Below are 21,167 nucleotides of genomic sequence, written 5' to 3' on the forward strand. Positions count from 1 at the left end.
ATACCAGTTATCTAGATAGTCTAAAGACTGATGCATGTAAAATGGCACTCAATATCACACAGAATCATGGGGACCATTTTATTACATTACTTGCTGAAAATGATTTTCCAAAGTCTGCTCATTCCAACATGAGAATAAATAGAACATCCTGGTTATTTAATTACACTGATGTTCAAGAAATATCTACCTATCAAACCATTTTCAATTTCAGTATACTGAGAAAATGCACTGATCAGCAGGTAGTACGAGATGTAAAGTAGAAGTATTTGGACAGATGTTGAGCTCACTGGTGTCTCCAGTGTAAACAATGCTGTATATGTGAAATAAGTCTTCAGCTATCAATTCTAAAACATCATATTGTTACTGCTGATCTTTTTGACTTTAACTCAGTAGAAATAATATAGCATGCTTTGGAATAACACTTGTTATTTATTGGGGAGCTCATTGTCAAATATCAAAATTATTGCCTGAAAAGAACGAGTTGTTTCCCTGTATAATGTGGAACCCAGCAAAACTGTCAGTGATGGATTATGGCTGTGGATTGGCATGTAAATTGGGATCATTTTAGTAGTGGAAAATAAAGCAACTTTGAATCACCTAAAACTAAAAAACTAAAAACAAACTCAGGAACGCTGGCATCCTTCTGATTATGTTTTAGTCTTCTTTACAACTGGTTTAGTCTTTTTAGTTTTGCTATGCCTGTGTCATGATTTTTTGTGTTTACAAAAAAATAAACAATTACAGTGAATGCAGTTTTATTTTGAAAGGCCATAATTACACAAATGTCAATAATGTGTTGAGATTTGAGTGAAATCTAATTTGATTTCATGCAGTGGACTTTAAGGGTAAAGTTGGATCAATCAGTCTCTGGACATAAAATACTAGTTACAATTATGTGGAAGTGATCTGGGGTCATCTACTGTAAGGATGAGAAGGCCTATTAAGGCCATTAGATGAAACAGGCTGAACCTGAAGGATACTCATTAGCCCACTGGTTTTCAAAGTGTGGTCCGTGGACCCCAGGGGTCCTTAAAAAGTCCCAGGTTGTCCTTCTCTCAAAGAAGTTAGTTACAACTTCCAAATTAGGGAGTCTTTGTCCAACTGCCTATCCACAGGCGGGTCCTCAGCCAAACGCTTATATAGCGGATGGTTTAATAACGCCAGTACTAGTCTAAGTCAAAACTGCAAGGGTAGTTTTTTATCCTTCTCCCACTAATGATAATAAATAACAGACCAGGTCTGATTTCAGGAATTGTGCGTTTTCAACAAATCAGCTTCTTCCTGTCTTCCTTACTTATCAGGTGCAGTTGTCTAATGATATAATCCAAAGAATTTAATAGTGCATTACATTCATTAGAAGGAATCAACCTTTCAACTTCAGACACAGTAAAAAGTGACGCAGTCCATATTGTGACTATAAAAAACAAGGTGTTTTTCGTTTGTGTGGCAAACTATATCACAATATATACATTCTATATCTTGACCACTAATACAGTGCTGTGATGCAATCGATTCATAACAGGCCGCGTAACTGAATTTACTTGAAATAATCAATTCAAATGAATCCTTACCTTTCACCCCTAATCTATATCATGCCAAATGTAAAGGCTAAACATTACTGCATGGCTTCGCTCCTTACAGATGTGATTGTAGGGCGTGTGGGCTGGTGTTTGTGGAATCAATCCATGCGTTCGCTCCTCTTCGGGAAATGGGCGCGTCCAACCAAATGTTAGGGGTGAAGTCTCCTTTTAAGTCTAGAGTAGAAGAGAGTCACTTGCTTGCGTGTAATGTGTCCTGGAACTTTGTGCTTGTGTAGCGCACATGAAAGCCTTTTTTATTGATGCTATCATCTGAATGAAATTTTATAACTATGGCATCTCCAGCTGAGTAAATCTCCTCTGGGGCCTGGGGAAGAGAAAAAGAGAGAGAGGGAGAGAGAAAGAAGAGAGAAACTTTTGAGACAGTATTGCATTGTTATAGAATTATAATAGTATAGAATCTTACTGAAGGAAACGTTTGATGCAGCTTTTACTGCACAAAACAAAGAACATTCAGACTTTCCGCCTTACCCCAGATCCACAGTATCGTCCGAGCCTTGGAGCCTTGATGTCAGCACCGTCATACAGTTCCACGTAATCATACCCACAGTCTGCCTCCTCCTCGATCTCAAACACTTGGAAGATGATCTCCACTCCGTAACCCTTCTCGGCCAAGACCACCCACTGACAGTCTGAGCCTCCGGGGTAGTTGTTATCTCCAAACTGGGCATGGGAGTACAAATCTTTAGTCTTGACCTCAGCTTTAAGGCTTCCTCCACATTCTGGGAATGTACAACCACAAAATTAGAGAGTCAAAAAGAGAAGCTCGTAAAAGTGAAGAATGCAGAACTCAGACACAGAAAACATACCCATAGCCTCACTTTTTTTGTGTTTTCAAAGAAGTTGAAACTAAATCCATCACATTAGTGTATGTGTCACTTATTAAATGACTTTATCTGCCTCTTTTGTTTTCCAAAGTATAATTTTACCATTTACTTTTTTCAAGCTTTTTGGGGAGAAGATTAACTTGGTGACTGCTTTGCCCACCTGCTCTATGTGAAGCCTCAAAGCCTCTCTTCTGTACTGAGTTATCAGAGAAAAAGCGCAGGAACATTTTGTTGCCACTAGAGATGACTGGAGTAGGCTTCTTGGTGCCACAGAAGCGTCCCAGGCTCGGCGCGCGGCCGTCTCGCCCGTCGTAGATCTCTAGATGGTCGTAAGCACACTCCAGATGAGCCTCCATGTCGATCTCATTGAAAGCCTGAGAATCAGTTACAGTGAAATTAACACGAGACATGAAAGGCCTCGATATTTTGTTGACTACTTTTGAAGTCTCTTTAATTTTGGTCATGACATAATGTTTAAATGAGAAAAAAAAATAAATCCAATAACACATACAGTTGACATACAATTTTGATTCGATGGCCTGGGGTTGTGGAAAGAGACCAGGTGCAGGCCTTCTTGCTGGGGTATTTATCAGGCCAGTTGGGGCTACTGATTGTGCCTGTTGCACTGTTCACAACATGATCACAGCCCGCTGAAAACAAAACGGAAACAAGAAACAACACAAAACAAAGGAAAAAAAAAGTTGCTCACATCATTTTCTCTTATCCGTAATGGGCATTCATTAAAATAAAGGTAAACGGAAGGCAAAAGTAAAGCTTTCCAGACTCACTTTTATGCAGACGAATAGAGGTATTTAATGAATAAGTAAAATAAGTAATGGAAAAGCATAAGTGTACTTTTTTTTTAAGTGCGGACCAGTTTCAGTTTGATTAGGCTGAAAAATGAACTTGATTAGTCAATGGCAAAGTTTAAAACATATGACATTGTGGTTGATTGTATATTTGATAAAGGTTTATCCATTCATCCATCCATCCATTCATCCATCCATCTGTCCATCCATCCATTCACCCATCAGATTAACTGTCAAATCAACTTAATACATGAGTGGAGATATGTAGACATGCTGCAGCACAGACACATACTGTACCTTCCTTGCAGTCATGCTTATTATCATGCAACACGAAGCCACTGCGGCACTGACAACTATAGCTTCCAAAGGTATTCACACACTCATGTTGGCAGCCTCCATTTTCATTGGAGCACTCATCTTTATCTGTTGGGAAATTTGAAGAGATTCGGTTCAAACTCACTGATGCATGTGAATATGACATTGTAAGTTGCACATATGCACTTAACATTAACAAGTTAACATTTAGGCCCAGATCTACTACTACAACTACAGATCACTTGGTGCAGGCACCAAGTAGAAGACTCTGGTCTACTAACCAGGTGCACAAAATAATCCTAAGAGGAAAGAGAGCAAAAGCTACTGTTTGTGCCCAGAAATAATCAAGTGGGTGCGTCCCCGGCCTTTGAAAGCACGTGTGCCCCACTGGCCTTGGATCATATCCCAGTAGAACTTTCTCTCCTGTGTCTGCCCTACTATGTCTCCCTTGCTTCATTACCCATTGTCTAAATAAATAATACAGTGTGTGGACTGGCCACTGGCCATTTTTTGAAAACAAAAACAACAATGTAATGTTTAGCTTTTCCCATTGCAGAAATGACTACATTTTCATGTTTAATTCAGCAATAAATGAGATAACATTTCCATATGTGGATATTTTAGTAGGACTGTTGGCCATACTACATTATAGTAAAACAAGCCTATAGAAATCTTTTTAACCTAGCAGTATCATTTATTCTATAGCCATCTGTGGCCTAATTAAGCAGGCCATATCTATACTGCAGTTGATGGAGTTGAGCACATTCTACATTCATTAATCATTTTGCCAAATAGCATTACATATGCCATGAAATATCCTTCACATTATTTTTCAGAAGAAAAAAACTGTAGAATTGAGAAAATGTTTTGCAAACCAATGTACAGAATGGGAATAGAAATAAAGATTGAAAGATTTGGTCTACTTTCACATTATGCATGCTATTAAATTACTTTTAATTTGCCAACAAAAACTATTGTCCCTCTTTTTTCTGTCCCCTGATGCTGTGTTTCAACTACAATCTAAGCTTCACAGCACAACCAAATTGTGCCACCCTTATTTATATGACAGGTATTGCTAAATTGGACACATAATTAAAGACAGCTGCCTGCATTGGTCTACAGTATGGGATAATGGTTTTGCCCTTCTAAGCAGATCTGGACCTTAGTGTGAATTACATAATACATTCTCTATAGTTCACTTTTCATGTCTCACCAGAGAAGAACTGGGCTTTGAAGCCCTTCTTGGAGACAGTGTTGTCTGACTTGAACTCAATCCGCATGTTGTTGTGTTGGGAGGTGATGGCCTCGGGTTTCTCTGCTCCACAGAACTTGCCATGAAGCTTTGAGTCTGAACTCAACCCACTGCGCACCTCCACATAATCATATTTACATACCTGATGGCAAACACTAGAAAGTTTTAATTACTATCCAGGGCATTAAAATAAGATTTAGGCCTGGGAAATGATCTCGATTTTAGTTATCAGTGATTAAGTCTCTGCAGACAGGGTACGACATACTAACCATGTACAGAAACACAACACAAGCAAATCGATAAGGTCATGAACCTACATCGTTGCCTTCAGTCTCGAACACATCGAACAGCAGAGTGATGCGATACTGAACGGGTGCCACCAGCTGCCACACACAGTTCTTGTTGGGTGGGTATTCTTTGGGCCATCCAGGAGTGGTCAGGGAGCCATTCAGCTTAGTGATGAACCCGCCACAGGCAGCTGCTGGTGGGAGACAGGCTGACTTTAGTGGTGAAACTGTGGGAGAGAAGCTTCACACTTTCAATAATTTTTTACATTAGTTACCTAACCACTGGAACTTGTGACTTTAAAAAAAAAAAAAAATCGCTTTAACAATGATATATATACATATATATAATATTCATGTGTTTATATATTTTTAATGTATACATATATATATACATATACACACACACACACACACACATATATAATGTGTTAAAATAAGATATATATATATAATGAAAAGCCAAGTAATTTGTGTTGTTTGTACTGACAGTTAAACAGGTCATACTTTCCACAAGTTAAAAGCAGTTTCCAATTATTGCACATTCAATCATTTAAAAATCTATCTCTAAACATATAATGGGCACGATGGTGAACGTATGGAAAACAGTGTTACATATTTGGTAGTCGTAGTAGTCGTAGTAGTAGTAATAGTAGTAGTTGGGTGTCATCTGCATAACAGTGATAAGTAACATCATGTTTGCGAATAACTTGACCCAAAGGGACCATACATTGAGAACAGTAGAGGGCCAAGGATGGAGCCTTGAGGAACACCAGAAGTAAATTGAGCTATAGAGGATGAGGCATTTCCTACAACAACAGAAAGTGTTCTATTACATCTCTTCTAGTACATAATTCTTTTTGACATCTGAATTTGACCTCTGTATGAATGCTCACCCTGCATTATGGTGCAAAGGGTTGTAACATCAAACCCGGTGTATTTGTAATTGCTACTGCATCTGCCGCCTATGTCCCTCTTTGACCCTTTAGTTGGCCTATCCTACAAGTGGTGGCAGTGGTGGTTCCAGGCCAGTAGGGGGCAGTCAGGAGCAACATGACCAGAGGCAAGAAAGCTACAGCTACAATGGACTGTGTTGCTTTCTCAACTGTGTAGTGGATTTTTCCTTTTAAAATGTTTTGTTAGTCTATACTCCTTACAATAGCTGAAACTGAACTGTCTCAGATATTTGATAAGCATTACAGATTCCAGTATGGGCCTCTGTCCCTCTGTGGAACTACAAAATAGATGTAAAACCTAAATTGATTCATGCTGGTGGGACAAATCTACTCTCCTGCTTTTCTGTCTTAGAGGAGTACATGTTCCTTTCTTACCACTGATGTAAGCATGTTGTTATAACATTATATGGAATGCAGCAAATTTCAGAGCAGGGAAATACTTTTCCCTGTTCTGAAATTATTATTATTATGAATTATTATGAATTATTTGCATTAATCAAGATAGTGCCCTGATGGACTGCAATCTGACAAGGACGCTGCAGCAAGGGAGCATTGCCCTCTTGTGGTAAAAGAAGGAATTGCCAGGGAATCAGGCGTCTCCTGTCATGGCTGAGTATTACACGGACAAAATATGAGCAACTTATAACTGACACATTGTAAGCTCGAGCCCTGAGGAAACACTACTTTAGATGTCACTGTGAATATGGGAACTGTTTTTGTCTTGTGAGCTTGGCTACTGAAATAGTCAACAGGAATCATTTGCAAGTTGGGAATTAATCAAGGATGTCCAGCTGCATTGAGACTTTTTTTTCCAGTGAGCCACCAGGACGCCAAGCTTCATATTTTGACTAATTGTCAGCACCATATTTAAAAACCCCCCAAAAAACAAAAACAAAAACATCAATGACAATTACACATTTTTGGCATTGGTACTTGCGAACATGTGTCTTCCGCTCTACTCAACAAATGTAGTTTGTTGATTGGATAAACAATCAATGAGTTATGAGTTATCAGTTTTGCCACACCCTTCATCATGTTCCCTGGATATTCAGTCATATTTTTTATCTGGTTGGGTCGACATATGGATCATTTGTGTAGGTGCATGCCCTAAAGCTGTGTATCTAAGTTGGTGTTGCTAGGTCACAAACTGAAAAAGACATACAGAAATAAACTGTAGGCAGTAACAAGTCCAATAGGCAGACTTTGGTGTTCCTTGAGGCAAATTTGTAGAGCAAGGACAGCTGGAAATGTGGACCAATATTCGTGTCAATTGGACTGATGATGATTTAACCTTATCTGTCTGACTGGTGCGTTATTTAAAGCATATGCAGCAAATTCTGTAATTCCATCAATCACAATAGGAGGTACACATCATTGCCTTTGTGGCGCCCCCTATGGACCCAATGCAGTATGGTGGACTTTGGCGGTGCATTTGGCAAATTTGTAACGCAAACACAGGAGAGTATGTGTAGCAAGTTTCACATCAGACTTTTGGTGTAGCAGTATGCGTGTGTGTGTGTGTGTGTGTGTGTGTGTGTGTGTGGTAGCGGTGTCAAGGCGGGGTGGGGTGACCCCGGCTATACTCACTCTCACAGCTGCGTCGGTCAGACGCCAGCTCATATCCGGGGTCACAGGCACACCTATAGCTGCCCAGGGTGTTCAAGCAGCGCTGCTCACAGTGGCCATTGTCAGGTCTGGAACATTCATCCATCTCTAGCAATAGAAAGTCAGTGAAATTAAGTCTGTGCTGGGCAAAAATATCACCAGTCACTGTCACAATACAGTAACACAAACAGACACAAATACATGCAATACACAGACAAAACAAAGAGTATCTCCAACATTTATTTGGCTGTTACAGAAACCATTAATGGATCCAAATAAATCAAATTATTCCAGCAGCATGTTGTGGGAATTTTAATTTCTACCTAGCCATCATTATTCTTTAAGTTCTTTTGACTTGAATTACTGATTACTGATGCAATATATTTTGAAAGTGACACCTCGACATCTGAAATTTTAAAGTACTTGTCACCTTATGGGAAAAAGTTTCTACATCGGTTCTGCAGAAAGCCCTGATTATCACTGTTAGCCCTCCTAATTGAAATCACATTTAACCTTTGAAAAAGCTGGCTGCAAACCCAGCTTTGTTGACTGATCCATCGGACACAAACTTCAGCCAGAGTTGATTCGAGCTGCTTTTGATGTCATCTGGTTTGTCATAGCCACAGAAACGGCCAAGCAGGGGGCTGCTCTCCGAACTGCCATCCCTCACTTCCAGGTAGTCATAGGCACAGCTGTCATGTCTCTCAATCTACAGCGGAGGCAAGGAGAGTGTTTACATGGGATAATTTCTACAGAGAGACATTACAGCAGATGTTCTTTTTGACATTTTCTCAATTACGCCCTGTTAGGACTGTGAGGCTGTAAGAGGCCTTGTCTTCCCTTCCCATTCTCTAAAATGACTAGGCTGTGAGAGAAATACCTTAAATACTGTTGAAGTTACACTACTTTTCATATCTAACAAAGAATTTGTTGTAGGAAGTAATATCTCATATTTTCAGCTCATCAAACAAGCAAGCCGCTAGATCTGGCAGAAGCGACACTCTGTTTCCTTAGCCATCTGTTCTTAAGGCGGCAGTGTACTAATAATGAAATCAAACTTTCCCAAAATAGGAGCACAGTCGAACATGGCAGTGTGCAAAAATTTGTGTACACTCACTTTATTGTTCATTTATTTACACTTTATGCCAGTGGGGGTGCATTAAAATATAAGAGGTAACCGTAACAAGGGAAACTGGAAATAGAGGTGACAAAAACTCAGAGAACAACAGCAACAACGACTGATGGAATATGAAGATTTAGAAGCCGATCGGTAATGAACACAGACAATTTAAAAAATGTAATAAGTGTTGATTGGACTTATATAAACACTTTTTGCTACAAAGATGTTGAGTTGAGTTGTTAACACTGAGATGTAAACAAAGGCAATGAACCGGAAAATGGGGACGTTTTTACACAAGGCAACAAAACGAATCATGTGATACTATAGACCAGTTGCAGATGGTGGTGCACTGGGGTCTGGTGCGAAGAATTCGGCTAGTTTGGACACTGTGGAGTCCAAAGCCAATGTGCCGCTTCATTTTCTGCATTTGTCCATATAAACCTGCTGAGATTTGTTTTCGCAGCAAGTATACCGTGGTCTTTACTACTGCAAAAGTTTACAGTAGTCTACTTATGAAAAGTCAATGGTCAACCCCTATGTGACACTGATAAAATTATAAAATTGGGCTAAAATAACATTGCCTTTTGTTTTCACCTTGCCTTAATATGTTAATGAAAACAACAAGTGTGATTTTACCTCAAACGACTGAAAAGAGAGGCCAACATCGAAACCCTCTGCTACTGTGATTTTCCACACACACACTTTGTTGGGCCGGTAGTCGTCAGGATAATTGGGGGACTGGATCTGACCACTGTCCCGCTTCACTTCGCCCCCACAGATGGCTGTAGTGAGAGAAAGAAAGGTGCAAAAGGACGAGAGAAAGAGTACATCTTTGAATTCTTCCTTTAACAATGTCATCTTCCCACTACCTTGAGATCAGTGGTGATTTGTTCCATCCGGAGATGAGCTTTCTACAGGTTGCACATCCTATCTACATAACAGATTTTAATAAACACATATCTTTTAACTGACTTAACATAGTGTGTGAATCAGTGATGAAGTGGGAATGAATTATTACAATACTACAAACTACAAACTGGACTACAGATGTTCCCAAAACTCATCACAGCTCTTTTTGGAATACTTCTAACACATATGAATCAGTGCAATCCAGATATTATTTTTGTTATTATTTTACACTTTTATCATTATGCTATAACAGTCGTCATTTTTGTCTGTTTCACATTATAGTTTAAGATGAAATTTTGTCTGCTTATAATCTTTGATAACGAGAGCTGGATGAAGTGAACATTAAAATACTCTCTCTTGCAGACTGATATAAATTTGCCTATATATATAATCTGGCATCAGATTCTCAGCTATAAAGCGATGTTTCACTGAAACCTCTTGATTTTTCCATTTTTTGACATGTTTATTAAATTTTACGTTTTTCATGTCATTACTTAGTTTGTGTCAACACCGCCAGAAACAATAAGGTTAGATATTAATAAGATATTTATTTTTTTCCAACAGATTTAGAGCCTAAAAATCTTCCTTTTACATTGTCGGTGCCTCAGCCAACTGAGCCACGACGAATCTTGACATTTATTATACAACTAAAAGACACTTGTCAACACCGTCAACTGTGTGTCAACACTGTCAACTGTGTGTCAACACCATCAATCAGAAAATCTGAAGGCGTTGTTGTCTGATGACGTTGCCCAAATACACATTTTTACAAATCATCTATGTGTTATAAACAGGAGCCTCTGCTAGCTACCTTGGCCCAACTAAAGTTCACTAATTTAATTCAGAATTTGAAACAAATCTTTCTGTTAGAAAGAGCTGGTGTTGACGGACCATATGTGGTTCCCAGATTTTGTTGCTTTTTTTTTTTTTTAATAGCTGACAGTGTGGATGAAAACTATTGGCAAAATATGAGCATTTGATTAATAAATTATTATTATTTGATAATAATATGTTTACCAGTCAATTATGATTAATTGTCATGCTCATCAAAAAAAACAATCCATAATCTAAAAGTTGCACATGAATTGAAAGTCACAATTGAAACAATTGAAAGTGTAGATAATCAGAAAGAACAAGGGGATGCAGGTTTTGCTTAACAAACATGTGACAGCTCTTTTATATTTTATGGAAAACTGGTGTTCCAATTATTTTGGCCAGTGAGTGTATATTAGATACAGTATATAGTAATGAAGAAATTTGTGTCTGTGCCCCCAACCTCCTCCCACACAGCTGATTTACTGATGTACTGTAATGAAGTACCTTCATAGACTGCAGAGAAGCCTTTGCCCACCCAGTTGCTGCTGCTTCTGAATTCAATCCACAGTCGACTGTCAGTGGAGATGACGGGCTCTGGAAGCTTGTCTCCACAGAAACGGCCTGTTACAATAACATATGAGAAAATAATGATAATGCCTGTAAATTAGTACTTCACAGCACTGAGCCTAAAACATAGGTCTAATGGACAGCCAGGGATAGATATTTTTTATATTCATCTGATTGTTAGAGAAACATTTGTTTACAGTTAATGACAGTTTTCTGGATAGTTCCCCATGGGGAGAGGGGAGGTCTATTCTAAATTTTCTTCCATGTAAAGACCTTTCAGAGGAGCTTTCCTCCAGAACCCATCTCGGACCTCCACATGGTCATACCAGCACAGGTGACTCCTGAAGAGGTCCATGGAAGTAAAATTCAGAACAATCTGTGAGAAATACAGTGATACACAAGGAAGAAGAGACAGATGGAGGTTGGGGGGTTACAAGTAACATATAGTATCAAGATTTAACAGCTATCTATATTCATGAGATGATTCACAAGAATTAACAACTTTCTACAAAATGACTCCAAAGAACTGCCAGGAACTACAGTGAGTGTGTTTACATGCACACTAATAACATGATATCAACCTGGTTAAGGCAGTACATTGATTTTTGATTGGGTATTGAGATGGCTGTTGACTGACTATTGAATAAATCCATGTGAACCCAAGCTATTGGAGGAAAATGCGTTGCTTCACACTACATTAATGCTTTAGTTGAACTGCCACTTAAATCTGATTACAGTAACCAGTGTATTGTTTGCATGTGAATATAGACAGTGTTGATATTTTAGCTGGCCAATACTGAAAGAATAAACTAACAGGGAAAAAGAACAAAGTGTGTAAGCTGAGCTGTTAACCTGCTGCTCACTCTCATCTACCCACCTTCTCTCCTGGTGTGACAGAAATCCTCCAGATACAGTGAGCATACGCTGCGTAGCCGTTGGGGAAACCAGGGGAAGAGAAGTTTCCAATACTCTCCTGCAGGCTGTCCCCACACCCTGTCACAACCACACACCATGCCATCAATAAGGCCCGGGGACTGGGCTTTACTAACACACCGCATTTGATTGTAGAGGCTTTGAGCTAAAACCCTCTTTGACAAAGGAGAGGTTTTAGCTTCAGTTGATACACATTTAGTCATGATCTCAATACCTAACTGTCTTTGATCAATATATGATTTCATTTTCTTGGCTATAATCATTACGTGATTACAGCCTCTACACATCAAATCGTCTTACTTGTACATTTGTAGAGTTTGCGGGCTTGTGCAATGTCCCCTTTGCTAAGCCTCGTCCTCTGTCCAATAGGAGGCCGGACTCCATTGACATCATAACGGGGCAAGATTGTGTCTAAGAAGATGCCTCTGTTTCAGACAAATCACAAAGTGGGTAAAAAGCAACCCGACCACACGTTGGAGTGCTGTAATCATTTCTCAGAAAAGATAAAAGCATCTAATCATCAGAAAATGAATCACACCATAAGTTGAATCATACATCATGAGTTGAAATAACACTGGGTGACTTTGTATATGTGCAGGAAAATTTGGGTCTTAAGTTCACACAAAAAGCCTGATAAGATTCAGATCAGATCCCTGTCCAACTGTTTGACACTTTTATTGATTTTGATATCCTCCCTCTGGGTTTGGAGCTCACTCTTGCACAGTTCCCATGGTGATGCACCCATGAATGACAAGCATGTGCAAACAGAGCGGTCTGAATGGGGCCTTTTGGCTGTGCCAGCCGGCTCAGTGGAGCCCACTCCTGAATGCCAGAGAAAAAGGCCACTCCAGCCCAAATTGTTCAACAAAGCCCAAACTGGCAGGCCTTTATTTAGCTTGGCTTGCCTCCATGACCCAGACCAGCAAAGTGGTGATGGAGGTAAAAACCAAAGCACAGAGAAAAGCAACAGGGTAACAACATGCACAAGACAGAAATGAAAAGGAGGCTAGAGTGAAACCATTCTTATTACAATAAGGATCAAATCCCCTGAGGCTTCCTGCGGTGCTTGTTTAGCAGTAAGTGAAGTGCTACTTAAGGGGACATGCACCAGGTCGTGGTAGCAGTTTTGTCATTAACACAGTATGACAGAAAACATGTCACAGCTCTTTCAGTGGGACATGGGTCATTTCTGTTGTTTCAACATTAGAAATTTAGAGGAGTGGATACTGCTGGTGGTACATAAAAGGAGGCAAAGTGTAATTAGTCACACACAAAGAAATTTCATTAAACTCTTTTCAAAATTTGGGCTATACAATATGTGTGCTGTGGGCAATATGCTATATGTTGCCAGTTCAAATAACAGACGTGCTAAGCAAATCGGGGTGAGGAGAGTGAATCAGTAATGTTCTCCCTTCCCTCAACAATTAGGCTCTTGAGCAAGGCATTTATCCCCCAGTTGCTCCAGTGGAGCTGCTCAGTGGCCAATGGCAGCATACTGTGGTTGTACAGCTTCCACTTGATAATGTGTAACTGTATGTACATGCACGCTCAGCAAACCCTTCCCTGGATAATAAAGGTTAAAAAAATACTTAAACTGAATCTATATATTCAAAGTAAAATACTATAAAACATGAGCAAGCATTATATGCCAACCTGGAAAATGTGTTCCTTGCATAATGCATGATGCTGTCGAAGTCGTACACCTCCCCAAGTGAGTCGACCTCACCTGGTTCCATCTTCAGGAAGTTATACTCTTGTCCTGTTGATATATGGAGAGTCATGGACTAAATGCAAGGAGGATCAGTGAGGAACATGTTCAGCGGCTGGTTCAATAAAAATACAAATCTGAATGACAAATGCAGATTTAAAGAAGTATAGCCATTGCACTTTACTACAGCCAAATATAGGGGTAGTGACTAAAAGACTGTCACATACTTGGAAGCACGCACATCCATGCACTCCCACTCACGTCAAGCATGTAATGCACCAAAACACACATGCATTACCTTGCTGGATGTTGTCTCTGACGATGCTCACATGCTCGTCACGGTCTGGACGTGTATGCTCATGCCAGAAGCCGATCACATGGCCAAGTTCATGTACCACAATGCCAAACTTGTCGCAGTTCTTTCCTATAGAGATAGCCTGAGGGCCTCCGCCTCTCCTCCCCACATAGGAGCAACACCTGTAGAGTGTGACACTAATCAGGTCCAAATTCTGCAGCACCCAGAACCGTTCCTTTTCTGCTGTTTGCGTATACATGTGAATCTGAAATGCAGTTTGGCATTAAAGCAGGACTGACTTCTTAAAGAAAGACAATCTTGGCCCCTTGTGTTCAAAAGACAAAATGTGATTGAAGAGTCTAGGATTCTCTATCAAACAGTGGAGCCGAGGTAAATCCTTGTTTGGTTTTCAATGAAAACATTTAAGTCTGCCTCATTTTTTGACACTGAATGACTACAGGGAACAGTGTGAGTAAAGATGACTTTTCCCGATATAGTTTTATAGTTTGTTTGCCCGTTAATTTGTTTTGTCTTGCCTGTACAGATCTACTAAACATTCAGCATATTTTACAATCTAAAGAAAGCATTATAACCACATTAGTCACACATTTATGTCACACAGTTATGTGTTCAGCCCAGAACCTCAACAGAGTCAGGCTCAGATATGGATACTGACCACAGGCATTGTGGGTCAAAGGGAAAAGCGGGCTATGCGATCTCATTTGGTCCTGATAAAAGATAAGGGAGATGTACTACCTGTACAATACAGACAAACATAAGCTGATAAAAATATAATTTCAGGTTTGTCTTCCTGTGCTGCCCTCTTACTCAGGAAGTGATTATGTTTCAGTGAAGGAAGACGGCATTCCAGGAATAGACCATCAGTACTGTAATCTATCATAAGCATGACTGAGAACAGCAGGATGAGATGCCTGTTGCCTAATGACATGCATCTGACAAGGCTTTGTGTTCACCAACAACACCAACAATGTTTATCTGTTAATAGGCCTAATCCACTGTTTTTGCACATTAATTCATCATTACCTAACTCTAACAGGGTCCAATCCAACTGAAACTCTGAAGTGGCTGCAGTTTTATTGTATTTAAACATGGTGACCGTGCACCCAACTCACCCACAAGGTCGGTAGGTGAAAACTATGTAGCTCTCTTCAGTTGTCCTCTCAATGAATGTTACGCAAGTGTGCTTCTCCCAGTGACGCATGGCCTGACGGAATATGGCTCGCTGACTGCCTGGAAGGGAGAGTGATTTCCTCTTATTCTGAATAAGAGTTGGCTTGACATCTTGACTGAAATGTATTACTGTGAGTATACTGTGTGCGACAAGTAACATTCGCTTATTTATTTAATCTTTTCACATGTAACTCTCGTAAAAAAAAAGAACAGATGCTAACAGTGAACAACACATAGCTCCGCTGTTGATGAAAGATTCCTCCTCCTCAGTCACAACTTACCACTGAAATTCCCACTGATCAGATATGGGATGACGCCGTCCGGCCAAACACGCTCGGGTCTGGAGGTGGCGGCCCTCCTCCTACGAGGGAGACCCTGTCTGTCTGCGGCTCTCTTATTCCTGCTACTCCCATTGGAAGTGGAGCCATTCACTGTAACCAATACATGAAAGGTCTGTGTTGGATATCATCCCATCATTTGAACTGACTGTACTGTAGGTTAAAATTATGTCAAAATTATGAATAAGACACTATAGCCCTACAACACTGTTTTTATGATTATTTTATTCAGTAATTCATACTTTGATACCTATGTCTGTGTGGTTGGTCTGGACAGTGTGCTGTGCAGCCTCAAGGCCGTGTGCCTCTTTCAGCATGCGTAAGTCATCCTCATCCAAGGCAATGTCTCCCAAAAAGGCAGCTAGGGCAGACACACAAACACATACCAAGGACATAATGGTGAAATTAATCTAAAAAACAAACAAAAACAAATTTAAGATGAGAAAAAGGGGGAATTATTATTTTCAGTATGTCACTATTTTCAGAGTCCTACTATCTACTATCAACGCATTCATGCATAGTATGAACACCTTTATTTAAGTGTAAACAATCTGACAAAGCATTTCTGAAAACAGAATCTAAAGCAAAACTAGAAAACTCGATCTGAAAAATAAAATGAAACTAAACTGAAATAAGAGAAAAGTCGAAAATAACAATGCCAATGACCAAATTCTCATAACCTACTCTAAACCTGTAACCCATTCACAAACACAAAGCACACACCCACTATACATGTAGCTGAGCGTACGTATTGTTATGCTGTTTGAGCAGCGGGTTAAACGAACTGGAGGTCACAAAGGCCCTGTATGGACTAAACCAGCTTCAAAGTGAGACCATCACAACTGGTTTTCATGCTTGTCATTAAATTACAGTTACATTCAGAAATTATTTTTTTTCCTGCAGAGAGAGGCCAACACCAAGCTCCGCTGTGTCTGTCTGCTGCCACGTGATCAGTGCATATCTCTGCCCCGATAGGAGGCCCGAACTGGGCTGTGAGTCTGATCCAGTGTTTGATCAGCACACACACCTCCTGAATGGGTCTGCACTGCACACATCAACACACAAACCTACACATACTGGTACTGTACAGGGGCTATGCCATTTCAAAGGTTGAACATAGGCACTGAATATACTGAGGGGGTGGTGAGCACACTGTGCTGAACAGCGCAACGCTGCTGAATAGCCACTGACAATGGTAACATACAAATCAGCACTTTGTACCTAACAATGGTTGCACTACTGTTACCTGAGTTTCATATGAATAGCCTCTAAATCTGTCCTGTCTGCATGGATTTGTTATATTTCTTCACCAACCTTCATTTTCAAGGAAGTCCCACCGATTTACACAAACCTCTTGTAATAAAGTGGCCTTGTCAGTAAAATACAATTAAGGCCACAAATCATTAAGTGTAACATTTGTGATAAAGGTCAAGAGCAGTATTAATGTTAGTCTAAGAATACGATTTATCAGCTGATTAATTCTAGGACCAGAGACCAAAAATGTCAAATTTCCTTAATTAAAGTGTAGTAGGCTACTATAAACATTATTTTCGATGTGCAACTTTAAGCAGGGAGGGACATCAAATTGTGTTTTATCTTAAGAATTTGTATTATTTTCTACTACAAGTTGTTAAATGTCCATGACCAGTAATGGATTAACTTGGTAGTGGAGTAAAGTCCTATATCTCGGAGTAAAGACCTTATACATGCCTGACAACATGCTGTTAACAAGGAATTCACAATTAAAAAGCTGTACTACATGGACTACACATATTTCTGTATTTCTGTACAGTCAAATCATCACTCTTACTGAGACAGCATGGCAGACCTCAGTATCTTCTAAAGTTAATCATTCAGTCTTTTGTGACCAACCAACTAGGCCATGACTGTTCAGTGCTTACTCCACGAAGATGTTTGTTTTCATCACAGATGCAAAAATCCATTCTCGTTTCTAAAAATGGGAGAGAACATACTTGTTCTCCCATTTAGCGTCTTTTCCTTTTGTGTAGTGTGCTGTATTTTCTAGCCATTCATGTTACGTACTGTACAGAGATTTCTGTGTGTGGAGTACGTGTATGTCTGTGTGTGTGTGTGTCTTCAATAACATTCCCCAACACTGGTGTTAAGATACATTTTCCAGCAGTTTTTAATTATTTCTTTACAGCGTTAGCCTTCTTTCCTAATGCTAGTAACTTCCTCCGGGATGTTAATACTCCTATCTATTGCACAAGACCCAACTGTTCTTCACTATGTTTAACAACATGATAACGATGTCAGCCTCAAGCCTCAGCTTCTCTATAACTACATACAATCCCAAACCCCACATCAGATTTAAGATTTTATAGTGACAGGTGACAGGCGCTGACTTTGCCCTCTGGGATGTGATTTGACCAAAATCATCCATCCCAAGCCATTAGAGAGTGTTTATCACTGAGGGGGGTCTTTAAGCTGATGTTTCCATTATTTTGACCGTACATACTGCATAGTTCAGCATTTCATATTGTGCTTGTCAAGCAGGATGCCACACTTGAGTATTTCCCATTAAATCCCTCATTTCCTCATGTGATGTAACAACCTTTGAAGGCCTGAAAGTCCAACTGAAATGACATAGCAGGCCCTGCGTCTGCCTTTGAAGTGAATTCACTCATGCAAAGGGTGACTGTAAATGACTGTCACCCCTGCAGCGCGCACCACATGCCCTGAAGCCAGAGGGATTTCACCGGCGTCCAGCCGAGGACTGCTCTGGCATGGCCTCAATGACCTCTAGTCTCCAGGCAACAGCCTCGGGGAAGAGTGGTGTGTTTTGGAAGTTTCAACAGTCTCAAATAAAATGGACCCCAACCAGCTGGAGGCCCCATAATAACCAAAAGAATTATCTGGAATTTTAACTGACCATAAGGAAATATTGTGTTTTCAGCAGCAATACAGAAGGCTATGCATTAGTGGAAACATAGGCACGGCAGACCAATTTACCATCTATCAGCTTCAGACTTGACATGGCAGGGACAAAACTGACTTACACAAGACTTAAACTAGCATTGATAAGATTTTAGATTTGATTTGTTTACAAAAAACATGTTTTCTAAATATTATTATCAGTATCTATCTGTATGTATATTATATCTAATATATTTTCTTTTCTAGTGTAGATTAAGTATCCTAGCGCACACAATTAAGTAACTGGACTTGACTTGCTTTACACTTATGACTCGATTTGGTGTGCTACAGTGGAACTCGGGGACATAAATTAAGACTCGACCCGTCTGACTTGCAATCTGACTTGAAACTTGGACATCATCACTTGATAAAGACTTGTGGGTTGAGTAAAGGTGACTTTAGGGGTCTCCACCTCGGCTATAACATCATAGTGCTTATGGGGAACCAGAAACTCTGGAAGATATGAAGAGGAGAGCAAGGAAATATAGTGATTGAATGGTCTGTATAAAATGATATATAAACAAAATATAGAAGCCTATTTGGTCACTTGGCAGTAACATCTTGTGCAGGTGCTCACTCAAATGCATCACGGCATCATTTTATTCTACTGGTAACAACAGGAGCTGCTCTACATAGATTTGACCATCTAGTTCATAGAGGTTTGTGCAAGTTAAGGCACGCTTGGCTGAACAGTCTTCAGACCTGCCTGGGTTTGACAGCTGTCTGCATTGATCTGTACATGAAGCCTCCCAGTGAACCCACAGCTGAGCACCTGAGAACAGGCTTTAAGAAGTGTCTGCAAGTTAGTTTTTAGTGACTACAGAGACACAACTGTAAAAACTCAACAGCAAAATGAAACACCTCATAAAAAAAATAAATATTATTGGTTGTCCAGGCTACTTTGTAATTGCTCTGTACAGTAGCAGGTGGGTTGAAATGAGGTGATTCCAACAAATGAAACAGGATCTCTGTGCTTGGGACACAATTCATTAATTAGAAGAGCAGCAGTCTGAAATCATGTAGAGCTATTATTTTAGCTAAAGCACTAGCCTACATTTGTTTATTTGCATTACAGTTTATCCAACATTACACCTTCACATCTACATTATTGCTCAAGACAGAGGCTACACTTGACTTTTAGAGGTTTCAAGTTATTTTAAACAGCTTATTCCACAATAATTTAGGCCCTAAAGGGATATATTATTAGACATATCATGCTTGTAACACTTATATAATTTCTCAAAACATGGCATAGATATATTTGTAAGATCAACAACACTAAATCGGTAGAGGAGGTAAAAGACACTGTACCAGCTTTACAAGGATCCTTGTAGTCGATTGCATCTGGGGCACCTAGGTAAATGAGACTGCTTGTGTCCACAAACTCCAAATCAACCGCCAGTAAAACGCGTAGACCACAAAGCAGGAACAAAAATTTAGGAACGACAGCCATGACTTGTGCTCACCTATTTTAGCAGAAATAAACTTATGAGCGTTGACAAGGGAAGGAAAATAAGCGCAAAAGTTTCTCTAGAGCGACGGTCCGCTTTATAAACACAGCGCTGCTTTTTCACGTCTTCATTCTGGTGCAGCGATTCGCTGACATACTGTAGGACCGGGCGCACAGCCAAAGTTAGATAGAAATGCTCAGCTCACACAGTTTACAGCAAAACACGGATCGATGCATTTGCTGCCAGAGGGCGAAGTACTGAAACAGCTGTTCCATAGGTGAGTAGATTGTCAGATGGGTAATAAGCACATGGGGTTTTTCTAAGGATTACACAGTAAAGTCTCAAAACTCATTTCAATTTTTTTTGCTGGCCCAGTGAGAATTATTTTAGAGCAATATTATCAGTTTGGCCTAACTCACAGCTTCGAGATTGGCAGGGAAGACAGATGAAAAGCTTTAATCTCTAGCTGCTTCCTAAACGTCCTTCCTCAATATTTACACACTGAAACGTTTGAGGAATTAATACATTTTTAAATCTCATGTTTGCTTTCAGTCCAAACTCCAGTAATGAATTCAAACGGTCAATTAGTTAGGCTGGCCTGCAGTCCAGTTTTAAAAAAAACATTCACAGGTTCTCTATAGTGTTAAAACTGTAGTATCTCACCATTCAGTTACATATTCAATAGGTGAGGAGACATAACCCCATGCACCTGCACACACACCTGCTGCATGCTCGTCCACACACACCTTGTATAAAGGACAGGTATCTGTGGAATCAGAGACCCCTTGATTTCCACAATGGTGCAGCAGCTGATACAGTACATGATTTAAAAACAAAGGTTAACAACAGCACAATATAAGAGACAAAAAGATCAGAAACATAATCCACTTACTGAGCGTGAGGCGTGGAACTTCTTCCTCAGCTGTCCTTTTGACTGAGCTAGTAATTCCCCCTGGATGCCAGTTTAGTTTTAAACAGAAATGTAACTTGCCACATGTGGATGCCAAGTTTAAGGAGGCAACACATTACTAGCTTGCACAAGAGAGAAATCCCGTTTGCTGCCTCATATCTTTTCAGCTGAGTTAGTTTCCTGTCATGTCAATGCTCTGATGACAAGAGAAGATTTAGCCTCTTTCATGAACTGCTTTTTATGCTGGCACGGACAAGGGAGGACCACTGCCATCATTTTTTGGGTGAAAGGCCCGGCCATTCTCACTTACTTGGTTCCAAGAATTTGGTGCCAGACGAGTAGCTGT

The 21,167-nt window shown here is 39.9% G+C and overlaps 1 protein-coding gene across 2 annotated transcripts; it reads right to left on the reverse strand.

Annotated features, from left to right (window-relative positions):
* Window positions 1–1,770: 1,770 nt before the first annotated feature.
* Window positions 1,771–19,913, reverse strand: LOC139658098 (bone morphogenetic protein 1-like). 2 transcript variants are annotated; one of them, XM_071536129.1, is made up of 20 exons: window positions 19,772–19,913; window positions 15,774–15,884; window positions 15,467–15,616; window positions 15,128–15,245; window positions 13,998–14,176; window positions 13,645–13,750; window positions 12,292–12,416; window positions 11,936–12,051; window positions 11,332–11,434; window positions 10,996–11,112; window positions 9,403–9,548; window positions 8,160–8,355; window positions 7,629–7,754; window positions 5,119–5,279; window positions 4,763–4,943; window positions 3,532–3,657; window positions 2,948–3,075; window positions 2,586–2,799; window positions 2,070–2,320; window positions 1,771–1,905 (listed from the first exon to the last, which is right to left on the reverse strand). In XM_071536129.1, the coding sequence occupies exons 1-20, from the start codon at window positions 19,911–19,913 to the stop codon at window positions 1,771–1,773; spliced, it is 2,931 nt and encodes a 976-aa protein (XP_071392230.1). The 2 variants fall into 2 exon arrangements, with proteins under 2 accessions (XP_071392230.1, XP_071392231.1); XM_071536130.1 differs by having other exon boundaries at window positions 15,467–15,578; window positions 15,766–15,884.
* Window positions 19,914–21,167: the final 1,254 nt, after the last annotated feature.

The sequence above is a fragment of the Centroberyx affinis genome, unplaced genomic scaffold, assembly GCF_046629955.1.
Source record: "Centroberyx affinis isolate AG114_WGS23_722 - 3 ecotype Tasmania unplaced genomic scaffold, CSIRO-AGI_Caff_v1 ptg002832l_1, whole genome shotgun sequence".
NCBI lineage: Eukaryota > Metazoa > Chordata > Actinopteri > Beryciformes > Berycidae > Centroberyx > Centroberyx affinis.